General features: G+C 36.9%; 1 protein-coding gene across 6 annotated transcripts in view; it reads left to right on the top strand.

The window, feature by feature from the left end:
- The window catches only part of GPHN (gephyrin), a 456,579-nt gene that overhangs the window by 363,327 nt on the left and 77,215 nt on the right, over positions 1–16,037 (top strand). For all 6 annotated transcript variants that reach the window (XM_036011094.1, XM_036011095.1, XM_036011096.1 and 3 more), the window contains one exon: positions 12,774–12,866. In XM_036011094.1, the coding sequence (XP_035866987.1) occupies positions 12,774–12,866 (93 nt within the window). The remainder of the gene's footprint in view (positions 1–12,773; positions 12,867–16,037) is intronic.

Here is a 16,037-nt window from a genome sequence, read left to right on the forward strand (position 1 = left end):
GTGTTACCTCTGTGTAAAACTAAAGCATGTTATAAATGTATCTCTCTTGAAGCAATTTTGATAGAAAATAATCAAACTTTAACTATAAGTAAGGAGGAAGTCGTTTTTCATATGATTTTTAAGTCAGTTTGCACAACTTTTATTCAGTATATCTAAGGCTAAAACAAAGTATAATTTTTAAATATGATTCTTAATGACTCTTAGTTTTTTATTCTGTGGGGGTACTTTTTCACATTTTAAATATACATCTTATTTGGTATAGTTTATTTGGCAGTCTTTTCATTCAGTACCTATTTGAGATACCGCCATCTATATTAACAGTATTAGGTTAGGATTCAGAATATAAGCAATGGAAAAAATGTCTCAGTTAAAATGAAACAAAAATAGAAAATTTCGACAAAGGAATAGCATCAGAATACCTGATCCCTGCAATGATCAAAATCTCAAAGAAGGAACTCAGATTTTTGGAAATTTCTGTTTATTCTTTTTTTTTTTAAAGATTTTATTTATTTATTTTAGAGAGGGAAGGGAGGAAGAAAAGAGAGAGAGAGAGAGAAACATCAATGTGCCGTTGCTGGGGGTTATGGCCTGCAACCCAGGAATGTACCCTGGCTGGGAATCGAACCTGGGACACTTTGGTTCCCAGCCCGCGCTCAATCCACTGAGCTATGCCATGTTTATTCTTAATTATATTGGTAGAATTATGAAAATGTATGTAAATATACAAGATTTTCCAAGCTTTGGGGAGAAAATTAGTAGAAATGAAAAGAGACAAATTTCAGTGTCAGTAAAGGTTTGCCAGTACCACCAGCAAGAGAATTACCAGGAAAGAAACTTGGCAATAGCTTTTTATTTTTAAAGTTTGAATTGATTAAACTTCCTATTGGAACATCCAGTGCTGCAGTAGTTACCTTTCTGACTGTTTTCTGAAAGACTCTGCAACTCCTGGCAGGCTATTAGCTCACCCCATAGCATGGGCTATGTGCCAGGGAAATCACAGTCTTCCTTTCATTTAACTGTGGGACATAAGCATATGAAGAAAATTCTATCATAATCAGCAATAATCTTTGTAATGTGTCTAAATGTGTATATGAAATAGATCTGCAATAATTTTTAAAACTTTAACTCTACTTTTCAAAAACAGAATATATCCAAATAGTTAAAAATTTTATTTTCTCTTTCTTAAACTCATTCTCTGCACAATCCCAATTTCCTTAGTTAACTTGCTAAAAAATATAAAAATCAACTATTAACATCTTGTCTTATCATTTGTAAATAACATTGAATGATTCTGTGATCCTATTGCAACCTGGAGACTGTATGCTTTACTAATTTCCTTCCTTTGATTTAAGCAATTCCAAAGTAAGTTACCAGTATTACTTCAAAGTCAATATTGTGATTGGTACATTCAATATTTATTTCTTCTTGCATCTCATCTAGGAGCTTTATTTTCTCATTTATCTTTTTTTCTTTTTATAAAATACTTGTTACATATTATAAGTATTTTCTTTTTTCTTCATCATTGTAATAGTCTAATATAGGACAATTAATGTTGGAAAAGTTAGCAGTTATTTTTTGGGGCTAGGATATGTGGTTTATGCCAAGCAAAATAGCCAGTCAGAGAAAAAACAAGTACCATATGATTTCACTCATATGTGGAATCTAATGAATGAACTGAACTAATGAGCAAAATAGAGACGGACTCATAAAGAGAAGGCTGACAGCTGGGAGAGTGACGGGGTTGGAAGGGGTGGATGGGGTAGAGCAAAAAAGAAAAAGAACTCATGGACACCAATAACAGTGTGGTGATTGTGGGGAGGAGGGGTGAGAGGAGGGGAAAAGGGACGTCGGGGAGAAATGGTAATAAAAAATACAATAAAAAACACAAAAGAAAATAATGGAAACTCTAGTAAGAAAAACAGTTTTTTCCTGTGGAATATATTGTAGCTTATAGAACAGTGATTGAGAAATTACCAATAAAGAAGAGTTTAAATTGTTCAAACTATAGAAAGAGCATTTTGTTTCTACCAAATCCTGACCAACAAATCCACCCTTGAACTTACGTGCTGCCCATTTATCCGTGATACCCTATTCTTGGCATCTTGGTGTGGCAGTTCCCATCATTCAGTACCTCAAAGAGCAAGCGTTTACTCTCATTTGAAACATTTTCTGAGACCTCAAAAACAATAGATGTTTTTTTAAACTAGTATTCCCCAAAAAATATATCTTTTGCTTTAATTTAGTTAAATGATTTTACACTTAGTATCTTTAAAGCTTAATATTTATATATAGAAATGAATATATCAGATGTAAGTTATAGTACTCAAGAACAAAATTTACATCATGAAACCACAACACAATCAAAGAACTAATTCATTACCAATTCCATTGCATCTTTTTGTATTGCTAAATCATGACATAATCATTTCTGATAATCATAACATTTGTATTTACCCAAATTCTATAACCTTGTGCAAAGCTCATTTTTATTTTATGATGTAAGAACTGTAATGCTTGCTCCCACTCATTACAGGGGCACTCAATGAGCGTCCCTAGATGGAAAAACACAAATGCACAACACAATATCACTTTGAACAAGCTATGTGTTTTAAAAGCATAGGAATTTTTTTCCAAATATTTTATTATATTTCTTCCCATTACCATTTAGTCCCCTTATACCCACCTCACCCTGGCAATCATAGGGATTTTATCGTACTATTCCATAAACATGTCATCTGCAGTAACTACAGATTAATTAATATACTTGTTTTCCTCAAAAAGAAATTTTCCAGCCCTAAATCATTCGCTCTTTCTCAATGTACACAAATATGAAGCCTGTAATATGAGAGGAGCTCAGCCCCTTCAGGGTAATATGGCCTTACATGAAGCCTGTAATATGTGAGGTTTATAATGTACCAATGTTGTATAGTCTTTCAAATTCACCGTCAAAATGTAGGGAATAACTTATTTTGGGATAGGCTTGAGGTTACTCACCATATTCAATGTTTAGTGTCTGTTAAATAATCATGAGGCTTTCTGTAAAGTATATTACTTCATGATAAAACTTTCTTTGTTAATGTTGTAATGACCCAAATCTGTACATGCTTCCTCCTCCTCTTAATCCTTGGATTTAGCTAATATTGCTCCTTCTACTGGTCATTTGGCAAGGTAAGTGTATGTATCAAGTCTGCCTTCTCAACTATTTTTGTGAACACAGTGGGTAGCTGTTAGGTCAAAAAAGATCTTTTAGTAGCCTCTCCCACAGATTGGATGTCATGGTGGTTTTTAAATGTTGTAGTGAAATAAGTAAACTTTTGAGAGTTTTATAATCAGCAGAAAACTGGCTGATATTCATGTTTTATATTAGGAAGTCTTGGATAGTTATCTTTCTTTTCAGCCTTCTGTTATCTATCACATTCTTCCCGCATTCCTGAAATCTCTAACTGCTGGTATCTTAGTTAGCCAAAGTGAGGACAAGGAATCAATTTCCTGGACCACTGAACACAGACTTTTCCCTTGATTTCCTTCTGAGACACAGGGAACTGTACAACTGTCAAATCATTTGATAAATGACTTTGAGAAATTAACATGCTTTTCCCTCTTACATCCAAAAGTTACTCAGTTCTCCTAACATCTTAATTTAGACAGCAAGAAGAGACTATTATCTAGGAGAGAATAAATGCCCAACCAACCAAATTCAATATTTACTTTTACCATTTAGAGAGTACATTCAATGCTTACAAATCATACTCAACTTTATAAATAGCTCTCTGTCTTGATTTTCCTTGTATGTGTGTCCACTGTCAGCCATTCGAATTTGTAAAGACTTTCTGAAGATATTTTTAGGCCCGTCATCTCAGTGTAAAAAGTCTAGCACTCTAGAGAGCAGGGAATTCACTAATGACTGTTATCTGTGGGTTGCTGACTTGAATCTGAGTTTCCTGCTGACAACATAAAAAGGCTACCACCTTTGGACCAGGCAAACTGCCACTGTCTTCTGACAGCATAAGTGCACACACCACACACAACAGCGTGAATCATCAGCCAGTCTTTTACACTTTTCCATTCTTAGCGACCTCTTCAGAGCACTGAATGGTGTATATGGCCCAGGGTCCCCAGTGACACATAGTCCTGCCTTTAAGATTTCTGCCTCCACAGAACCTAGAAATATGCATATTTGTTATCATCTTCATCAAATTGACTATATTCTGTATTATACAGAACTTAGAGAATACAGTACAAGGGGAAAGGTAGAACATGATGGGCTTTACCTCCTCAGACTCCGGAAGTGGGACCACAGCTCCTTGGCATACAGTCTAGCTTTCTACAACTGAGAGGCTCACTTCTGACTATGAAGAGCTGCAAACACCCACCAACAATTCCTAAGAAAGCATATTAGTTATATTAATTGGCACAGCCACCAGCCTGCACTGACTGCGGAATGCTGCGGATGGCTCATCGAAACACGAGAAAAGCATACACAGAGACAACCAGGTCCTGTGGGGAAATAGGGACGGACACGGCCACTCTCTCTAGTGGGGAGCACCTCAGCCACCCTCCCTAGGGGAGAGGGCCTTGTTCTCCTGCCCAAGCAGGCTTTTATTGGGTTCGTTGACACAGGAATTCAGGTAAAGCTCATTAATCACTACCAGGAAGTAAGGATCAAACAATATATAACAAGGAAGACTGAGGGCCTATTTTGAGTTAGGGTCAGATAGCTAAAGAGCTGTAAAACTTTGAGGAACAAACTTCTTCCTTGGACCCTTATCATTTAATTGAGAGCATTCTAAACAAAGCAGGTTTCACAGGGTTTTACATATTCTTGCTTAGGCCTGATCACCCGGGGAACCCACCCTTTCCAGCACAGGGCTGTACCACCCTGTCATTGTTTCAGGCTTAGGTGGAGCAAGGGAAGTAAGGCAGCCAAGAGATTAGGAGATTTTCTCTCAGACAATGAGGACTCGGGCTATGTTAAAGCTGAGGGGCAAGGGTCCATCACCCCCTTTTTCTGTAGCCCCCAAAGTACTTCCTTGGGGGCCTCCCACGTGATCGTGCCTGTCTTAGATCGTTCCCCCCTTGGGGAATCTTACCCATCATTGGCTAATTGACCAAGCATTGGGGGCCAGGCAGGGTGAAGTAAAAGGAGCAGAAGTGGCGCTCCCGCCAGGGAGATAAGCTTTTGTCTCCTTGCTGGCTTACAATCCAAGGTCATTCCCTCAGCCTTAGCCTTGGCAGGGGTTATAGCTTCTGATACCAGACAGGGTGGTTCCCAACAATTAATTGTATATTGGGGGAGCCATCTTTTGCTTATTATAAATAGGGTTCTCATTGGAGTGGAGCACCTGTGAAAAAGGAATTTTGCTCATGTTTCCATGAAATTCTATATTTTAGTAAAACTTTTGGCTCCCACAGCTTCAGCTGCTCATTGTTGTTTCCCTACTAAATGTGGAACCTAAAACAGTCATATTATCTAGTTGAAAAGTTATTGCTGCCAGGGTCCCATTCAAATTCAAAGAAGGCTTAGGCTCCGTTTTTCAAATCACAGGCCAAAATTTATTCAGCACTAATACTTGGGCTCCACCTATGGGCACACGAAAGAGATGCTTTAACATCTATGTGTCTATGTGTATACAAGAGAGACTGTCCCATTGAGGAAGTACTTTTCAGCACTACTACATACTTTTTAAGTTCCCACACGGATCATCTGGTCTGACATTGAATGAATTCTTATATTGACTGCTTAGAAGCAGTCCATTGTTTAGTTCCAAACCCTCTTGAGAGATACGAGTACACAGTAGGTGCTTGTGTATCTGGCATTTATTCCTTCAATGCTCTAATATCGACTGAAACAGGGAGTCTTTACCATTTTTTAATCTCTGGCATATTTCTCTAAAAATCCTGTCCCTTGTCTTAGGCTTTCAGACCAAACCTTGAGGTAATACATGTTTTTCTCTTTGAAGAGATTTAAACTCTGCTGGTAAGTTAATTTGATACCAACTCTAAAAGCAGATCTAATCCACTAGGGATATAATTTGTCTTATAGCAACCCTATATTTAGTGCAAGTCCAAAATAAAAAATACTGGCCAGTTACATACATATATTAATAAATTTATATTAATAACCTAAGTATGAAGCAGTTTTTCCTTTCCAGATGAAATGTTTTGTTTTTCTTTCCATGATATTTCAAGAAGGTCTATAAAAGACCTGACCGTATATGTGTGCTATAAATATGATTTTTCCTGACTCATCTAAATATAGTTATATGTTGAAATGAGAGGAATGTTCCTTTTTTAAAAAAAAACTCATTCCTGCCTTTTAAAAAATAAGAGCTTTGTGGAGATATAATTCATATACTATATACTTCACCCACTCAAGGTATACAATTCCATGTTTTAGTATATTCACAGATATGTACAACCAACACCATAGTCAATTTTACAACACATATCACCTCCAAAAGAACCCCCATCCCCATTAACTATCATCCCTCTCATACCCCTCACACCCCCATTTATCTCTGAGTAACCGATGGTAGATTTTCTGTCTGTGTAAGTTTATTCTGGACATTTCACATAGTGGGATCATAGGTGATCTTTTGTGACTGGCTTTCTCTACTTAGCCTTTTTCTTATAGTCACTAATTTTTTTAGGTTAATAAAGCCGAAATCAAGGTTTGTTCATGTTGTAACACGTATCAATACCTCATTTCTTTTTTATTGTAATAAAAAACACATAATATAAAATTTATTATCTGAACCATTAGAAATTGTACAGTTCAAGGGCATTAAGTACATTCACATTGTTCTACCACCCCATGAGTCTCCCAAACTTTTTCATCTCCCCAAACTGAAACTCTGTACTCATTAAATGATAACTTCCTATTCTCCCCTTTCCCCAGCCACACAACTATCATTCTACTTTCTGACTAATTGATTTTAATATTCTAATTACCTCCTGTAAGTGAATTACATATTATGTATCCTTTTATGAAAAGCTTATTTCACTTACCATTATGTCTTCAAGTTTCATACATGTTATAGCATATGTCAGAATTTCCTTCCTTTTTAAGACTGAATAATATTAGGTCTGTCAAAAAAAAGTCCAGCCATTGTTATTATAACAAGAACAGTTTGCATGACATGGATATAACCTGGCAGCCAAGGAGAGAGGACTGGAATGTGCATACATGAACAATGACAACTCACTGTATTAGTGAGGGTGGTAGATGCCATTTAGTGAGCATGTATACTATGTGACCATCACATTCAAAATGACAGAGAGTAGAGAAACAAATCTGCATTGAATTTTGCACTAAGCTTAAACATTCCTCCACAGAAACTATTTCAGTGATTCAGAAGTCCATAACTGGTAATTAGCAACTTCATCACAACAATGTGCCCATTCATGCATCATGTCTTGTGCAGAGATTTTTGGTGAAACATCAAATCACCCAGGTGACTCTGCCCCACAAAAGCCCAGATTTGGCATCCTATGATTTCTGACTTTTCTCAAAACTAAAATCACCTTTGAAAGGAAAGAGAATTCAGACTGTCAGTGAGGTTCAGAAAAATACAATGGGGCAGCTGATGGTGACTCGGAGAACCGTGTGAGGTCCCAAGGTGCCCACTTTGAAGGGGACTGAGGCATCATTGTCTTATGTACAATGTACATTCTTCAATAAATGTCTCTTTTTTCTTTTTTAATATATTTTATTGATTATGCTTTTATAGTTGTCCCAAGTTTTCCTCTTTTGCCCTCCTCCACCCAGTACCCCCATTCCCTCCAGTAGTCCCCCCTTATTTCATGTCTATGGGTAATGCATATAGTTCTTTGGCTGCTCCATTTCCTATACTGTTCTTAACATCCTCCTGTCTATTTTGTACCTACCAATTTATACTTCTTAATCCCACACCTTTTCCTCGATTCTCCCCAGTCCCCCTCCCAGCTAATAACCCTCCAAATAATCTCCATACCTATGATTCTGTTCCTGTTCTTCTCGTTTGCTTAGTTTGTTTTTAGATCCAGTTGGTGATAGTTGTATATTTGTTGCCATTTTAGTGTTCATAGTTTTGATCTTCCTTTTTTTAAATAAGTCCCTGTAACATTTCATGTAATAATGGCTTGGTGATGATGAACTCCTTTAACTTGAACTCATCTGGGAAGCACTTTGTCGGCCCTTCCATTCTAAAGGATAGCTTTGCTGGATAGAGTAATCTTGGATACAGGTCCTTGCCTTTCATGACTTCGAATACTTCTTTCCAGCCCTTTCTTGCTTACAAGGTTTCTTTAGAGAAATCAGCTGATAGTCTTATGGGGACTCCTTTGTAAGTAACTGTCTCCTTTTCTCCTGCTGCTTTTAAGATTCTCTCCTTATCTTTAATCTTTGGCAATTTAATTATGATGTTTCTTGGTATTTCTTCCTTGGGTCCAACTTCTTTGGGACTCTCTGAGCTTCCTCGTCATGTATGTCTATCTCCTTCACCAGATTGGTGAAGTTTTCTTTCATTATTTTTTCAAATAAATTTTCAATTTCTTGCTCTTCCTATTCTCCTACTGGCTTCTCTGTGATTCAAGTGTTGGTTTCGTTTGGAGATGTTCCAGAGGCTCCTTAGGCTGTCCTTGTTTTTTTGAATTCTTTTTTCTTCTTGCTGTTCTGATTGAATGCTTTTTTCTTCCTTATGATTCAAATCATTGATTTGACTCTGGGCTCCATCCCCACACTGTTGGTTTCCTGTAGGTTTTCTTTATTTCACTTCATGTAACTTTCATTTCTGCCTGGGTTTTTTTTTATGCTGTTACTATCCTCAATGAGTTCTTTGAGCATTCTGATAACCAATGCTTTAAACTCTGCATGTCATAGTTTGGTTATCTCTGTTTCCTTTAGTTTTTTCTGGGGTTTTGTACTGTTCTTTCATTTGGGCCTTATTTCTTTGCCTCTTCAATTTGGCAGCCCCTCTGTGTTTGTTTCTGTGTATTAGGTAGAGCTGCTTTGACTCCCTGTCCTAGTAGCATGGCCTATTGTAGAAAAGTGCACCTGTAAGTTGTATGGAGCAGAGCCTTAGGTAATCACCAGAGTGAGGCAAACCATGTCACACTTTGTGGCTCTGTGTGGGGGAGGGTTTGGAGCAGGGACAACACTGCGGCCTGGCCTCTGGAGTTTTGCCTTGGAAGAAGCTGTCTCCCTACACTCGCTCTGCTGCCAGTCACTCCAACCTCTCCCCCTATGCCACTGGTGCCCTTCCAGCTGTTGCCCTGGTGCCTAATCCCAGAGGGAGTGGGTCTTCTTAAGTTCAAAGTTCATTGCAGGCCCTTTAAGAAGAGTCTCCTGAGAATCCTGAAGTTTCTTCTGCCACCCTAACCCCCACTGGTTTTCACAGCCAGAAGTGATGGGGACTTAACTTCCTGGCACTGGAACCCTGGGCTGGGCCATCTGGTCTGGGGCTGGTTACCTTGCCCCCAAGGTATCCCTCCTAGTTTTTATCCACCACACATGGATGTGGGACCACCTGTTCCACATTTCTATGCCTCTCTGCACCTCTCCCTGCCTCTCCACCACTTTGCACCTTTCTGCACATCTCTGCATCTCCACCCCTCCTTCCCATCAGGATGAATGTGACTTCTTTAATTTCTTGGTTGTTGGACTTCCACACAGCTCAATTTTCTGACAAATCTGGGTGATATTTGTTCTATAGTTAGTTGTTATTTTTGCTGTAGTTGTGCGAGGAGGCAAAGCATGTTTACCTATGCCTCCATCTTGACTGGAAGTCTGTCTTTCATATGCCTTGGCTGGGTGCCTTCTGGACAGACTTTGTATTCCTGTTTGTATAGATCACATTTTATTTATTCATTCATCCATTGATAAACAATTGGGTTGCTTCCAACTTTTGACTATTGTGAATAATGTTGCTATTGAGACAGGAAAGTTAAAATATGAAACACTGGCTTCTAGCTCTACCCCTCCCTTTTTCTGTCTTTGCTTGAATATCACAGTCATGACCTTCACTGACCACCTATTTCCCCATTTCTCCCTCCCCCATTTCCTGTAACTGAGAAGACAAAAGAAAGAAAGAAGTTGCTATCTGGAGAGAAGGGACTAGGATGAACCATGTTCAGCAGTTAGCCCCCTAGCACCAGAATCCAAGGACCACCTTATTCCCCCACCCCTTGCCTGCATTTAATAAGAACCTTCCCCCCAGAACCCATCAGAGCAGTTCATTCTTCAAGGTCGCCCATTCTCACTTCTCAAATGCATACTATCACTTTAATAAATGTGCTATGCTTTGCTAAATCTATCATGCTCTTAAATTCCTTCTTGGACTGTGACAAGAAGCTGGTTTAAGTCGAGGCCTCCCTTGGCCTCCCCAGGTGCAACCTGGCATCACTGTGAACATGGGTGTACAAATACCTGTTCAAGTCTCTGCTCTCCATTCTTTTGGATATACACCTAGATGTCAGATTGCTGGATCATATGGTGATTCTACATTAATTTTTTGAAGAATTGCCTTGTAAATTTTTTTCATGTCAGAGAAATAGAGGAAGAACAACAGGTAGAGGGAACACGAATTGTAGCTGTTGGCCATTGTAATAAAGATTGGAGTTCTGTGATTTAAACTTCAATTCTACCTTAGCCACCTATGAAATATATGGCCATGGGTTAGTGATACCCTATTTAAACTTCTCTTTATTTATCTGTAAAATGAAAATAATAATGGTTTACTAGATTTTTGTGAGAGTTAAGTGATGTATGTGATATTATTTAATAATTTATAAGATGCTATATATACATTTACTACATTAACTGGACCAGATTACAGAAAAACTCAGCCTTTGTGCTATCTTTGATAATTACTTTAAGCTATTTAAATTTCCAGCAAAACCATTCTCTTGGGATCTGAGCTGGTATATAGCTCACATTTTTATTTTCTACCCTGGCCAGATTATTTCCCAATAAGGAGTCTCCCAGGAGTTTTATTATAATCCTAGGCAAATGCCATGGGGTTTATTACCAGAGACTACCTTATAGCTCTAGGTTCCTTTGGGAGTTAATGTGTATGTGAATGCAAACCCGACACTCTGGTCCCACCACTTCCCTGATCTTACAAAGCATGGTCCATGGCTCCAGTATAGCTCCAAAACATCCTCAACCTCCTAGGAGTATGTGAAGCTATAAATCTGCCAAGAAGTTCTCACTTCCAATTCAGATGTCACTTCCCTAAAAAGAAAGAGTCAACATCACTGTTGCTGTGGATCAGAGTAGAATATTTAACATCTCTCCATTGTTACATCTTAGTTCTGGATCTTGAAACCAGGGGTCCTAGGTGGCTATGAAGGACAAAGCCACAAACAAACAGCAAACAAACACAAAAACTCACCCATCTAGCTATGGAAACAATGAAATTTTCCAAATTATACAAACATCTCATATAAATCAAGTCCTGAATTACTTATAGTCTTTGCAGAGAAATTTGGGGCTATTTTCCTCACCTTTTCCTTCCTCCACCTCCTATTTACTATTCTTTTACTTCTATAAAATAACAATAATGAAGATTCTGACTAGAGGATGTAAGAATTGGTCATGACTCTTGAAACTTTTATTCTTGTTGGCACTACTTCAAATTCCTGAGGTCTAGCCAAAAATAATTGTCATCCTGAGTGTTTTGAATAGTCACTTCACACTGTAGGTTACTGCCCTTTCCTTATAGTCGCTCATTTTTTTTTAGGTTAATAAAGCCAAAATCAAGGCAAAAATTCAAATGGAATGATAAGGAAGTTCTTTACTTATCTCTTCATAAGGAAAAATACTTCAGAAAAATGATGTGATTATTTTAGAAAATTTGGAAATTTTCAGAAAAGTATATAGCAAAGGGAATAAAAATTGTACAGAATTCTAGCATACTGAAATAATGCTTTATATTTCATGTGTCCCCTCTCCATCTTTTTCTATTGATATATGCATGTATCTTAACTAAATGTGCAATTCTGCATGTTTTTAACTATATTATAAGAATTTTCCTGTGTCAGTTAATATTCTTCATAAATATTAATTTAGCCTGTATAATATTTTATCTGTCATAGGGATAGATCATTGTCTATATTATTAGTCTTTTGACTTCTTCCCATTTCTCACTAATGTAAGCAACTCTGAGATAAACATGTGCATAAAGATTTAGTCATTTTGCCCTGACTGATATGTCTCAGTGGATGTAGTGACAGCCTGAGAACCAAAGGGTCGCAGGTTCAATTCCCAGTCAGGTCACATGCCTGAGTTGTGGGCCAGGTCACAAGTAGGGAGTATGTGAGAGGCAACCAAACATTGATGTTTCTCTCTCTTTCCCCCTCCCTTCCACTCTGTCTAAAAATAAATAAGTCTTTTGGAAAAAAAGATTTAGTCATTTTATTATGATATATTTCTACAGGTGAAATTACCAGGTTAATGGGTATGAAAATGTTTAACAGTTGGCTTTTTAAAGTCATCTTTGGGTTGTCAAAGAATCAATGACATGTCAACTTGAACACATCTCTGATGACTTTGCAGCTACTCATGTTCAGATCATCTCTGCAGGCATTACTGTTAATTGACTGAATCTAGTCTTTCATTGCAGACACTAGGATGCATCTCTTCCTTCTCCTGTTCTGTGGGACAGATACTAGGAGGACTGACTGAGCATGTAGAGGAGCCTTGCCTGACAAGCACACATGCTTAACTTTTCTATGATCGTCTGTTTAACCGTTACTGTCAACATCCATGTTTTGCTTCTTTTCTCTTCTTTCAGATGGAATGGGCCGAGTCCTTGCTCAAGATATATATGCAAAAGATAACCTACCCCCCTTCCCAGCATCAGTAAAAGATGGCTATGCTGTTCGAGGTAAATATTTTGGCTTTCTTGAATATCATCATAACTCACACTGTACTTTTTTTTTTTTTTCCAGATGTTTGGCTCAGCCTAAGCACCCAACAACTGTTAAATCTGTTTCCCCCTTGTTATCAAAATGATTTTATTCACAGATAACAAAATTAACCTATACCTAGATATTTTCTGACACAATCTTGTTTAAAACCTATGGTGAAATTACCATAGTTGCTTGAAAATTCTTATTTACAGATATATGTAGAGATTGATTTAAAGAACATTATACTATAATTTATTTCAACCTCTACACATTCCAGACAGACAGTAGACAGTCTCGCTTGATCTGGAAGTTTGCCATATGTTTTCCAGTTGAAAACATCTATATGGTACAAGAAAGAAGAGCCAATTCTCAACATAAGAATAAAGTGGGTGGTCTTTTCTCTTGCTTTAAACTCAAACATCAGTAAAGGCTTTATGAAAAGCAAGCATGAGGGAAACCTCTAATTCTTTGAAAGATGCCATTTCCAAATCTCTGAAGGCCCAGATGGTACCAGCAGCTCACACCTTCAGAGTTGCCCCAGATTACATAAAGCCTAAAAGCACATATGAAATAGCATTTTCCTACCGAAAGTCCCATCTAAGAACCCAAAATTCAGCTGAATTGCTTAGAAACTATTGTTGTTTATTAGCTCAAGGTTGATGAAATGTCTAAAAACATTTCCTAACTTATCAAAGCTATTAAGACCAATTCCTTTGTAATAATCATTTATTAAGTCTCTTACCTGGTTTTTTGTCATTATTTTCTTTTTATTCTATCTAGCTATTGAAATAATTTTCTCTTTTTTGAAATTAAATACATCCATTAATTTCCATGTTCCATCGCCATCTCTTACCAGTATCTTTCTACAGTGGAGGCAGTATAGTGAGTGGTTAAGGGTGTGGGGTTTGAGGGACATAAGAGTGATCTGAGTTCTAGTACCAGTTCCATCATGATAACTTTGAGCAAATTACCTAAACTTTTTGAGCCTCAGTTTCTCATCTGTAAAATGGTGATAATTGTAACAGTACTTACCCCAGTAGGTGGTTGTGAGGATTAAATGAGACTATAAAAAGGCTTAGTAAAGTTCCTGGCACCACAAAAATAAAACCTCCATAATTGTTTTTTAAAATGTTTAATAATAGTAACTATGATTATCACTATTGTTATTATGATAAACATAGTACACTATATCTGAAAAAAGTATAACATTTATCTAAATTGTTAATCTCATATTCTATGTAAATAAAATGGTGAAGAGATTAATTCCTATTAGTATTTGCTTTCTCAGGAACACTGTCTTGGATGCATCTCATTCAGCTTGATCTCACTAAATTAGAGTATTTCTGGAAACATAAATAACAAATCCCTAACAAATGTAGTTTTTTCCAAATGTAGTCCTTCTATAGTATGTATTATATAATGCATATTGTCCAGAAATAAAATTATTTTAATCTCCTGATAGCCTCATTGGATCTTTTTGTTTCTTATTCCTAATCCAAAATATAAATTCTATTTTGAACTTATAATTGGTAGCCATAAAGTATTGCAATGAAATCACACACAAAAAAATTCTTACTTCCAGAATAGGACAAACAGCTACAACAAATGAAATAACAAAGGGGCAAAAAACTCTATCTTTTACATCCTTTGTAACCTACAGTAGGAGAAAGTAAGAAAATAAATTGAGGCAAAACTATCCTCAAATAGAATGTTGTTCTGTGATTTGTTCATGAGGTAGCAGCAGCTCAATAAAAGAAACTATTGCTCTTGGCTTTTCTTGTTGCCAAGAAAACCAGTTATCCTCCCTGAGCCATAAAAGAGCCTTCTGCTATAGAATCTATCAAGGAAATTTTTATGTAAAGTTATAACTCAGTGTCTTATTTATTCTTTTATTTTGAAGTGGTAGTGTTTTAGTTTTGTTTGACACAGAGAAAAACATCTAAAATGACATATCTCACAGTATAAAAGTTTCAACAGGTTACATATCATGTATCCAATTCATATGATTTATTTCCTGTGAAGTCTTGATAGTTCTCTAATCTATAGTACATACAGCAGAGACATAATACATAACAGATGGCATTGTAGATATAGTTAAATCTCAAATTGGGAATGGTTGGTGTATCTGTGTATATATATCAACATCTTAATTAAAGCAGCAAACCCATGAACAAAAAGGCACTTATAAGAAAAGGTCTTATTCCTCCCTGCGTTATAACACTGCCAGGCAGTGTTTTGGTAAGAATGTCCTTGAGGCTATTGTTGTGGTTCTCTACCACTCTACTTGTGTACCTTCTTCTCTCCACCCCTGTCTTCCTTTACTGTCGTCCCTTTCTCCCCACTCCCTTTATTCTCCCTTTTTTCTTCTCCTCTGCCTTTGCCTTAGGCCTTCCAGTAATAACCAGTGGCACCTGTGAGCATTGCTAACCCTCTAGGTGTAAAGAGGTTGCTAACTTGCTCTGGATCACTAAGCATTAGCCAGTATCCTTCAGAAATATGTGGCATAAAACTCCAAACCAGTTGGAGGATCACTTGCTTTAAGGTATGTGGGTTGAAAAATCAAGACAGTAAAAAAATGACTAAGGAAATAAGAAATAGGAACAGCTTTAAAAAAATGAAGATAGAATAGAATGTATAGAAGTCAGGAATCAAGTAATGAGGATTTAAATAATAGGAAGAGCTGTGACCTAATGAACCTAAAACTGCATTCAGCAGGGAGTGCGTTTGAAAGATAAAAGAAAATGAAAGCATATTATCAATTAGAATCAATTAGAATACAATATTTTTATCCATATTTTTAAGTTATTTCTTCCTTCACACTCATTAAGCCAATCATCTTGATGCATTCACACCCTCCTGTGGAGATGTGGACGGATTCCCATTATCTTACGATTTCTTTTTTTAATGTTTTAATTACAGTTTACTTCAATATTATTATGTATTGGTTTTAAGTTTACAGCTAAGTGATTAGACAGTCATATACTTTACATAGTGTTTCCCTTGATATTTTTAGTACCCCACTGGACTCATACATAATTACTGCAGTGTTATTGACTATATTCCATATGCTTTACTTTATATTCCATAACTATTTTGTAACTATACCAATTTCTACTTCATCCCTTTCTCCCAGCCTCCCAACTCCC

Source organism: Phyllostomus discolor, chromosome 1 (assembly GCF_004126475.2).
Source record: "Phyllostomus discolor isolate MPI-MPIP mPhyDis1 chromosome 1, mPhyDis1.pri.v3, whole genome shotgun sequence".
In the NCBI taxonomy this organism is placed as follows: Eukaryota; Metazoa; Chordata; class Mammalia; order Chiroptera; family Phyllostomidae; genus Phyllostomus; species Phyllostomus discolor.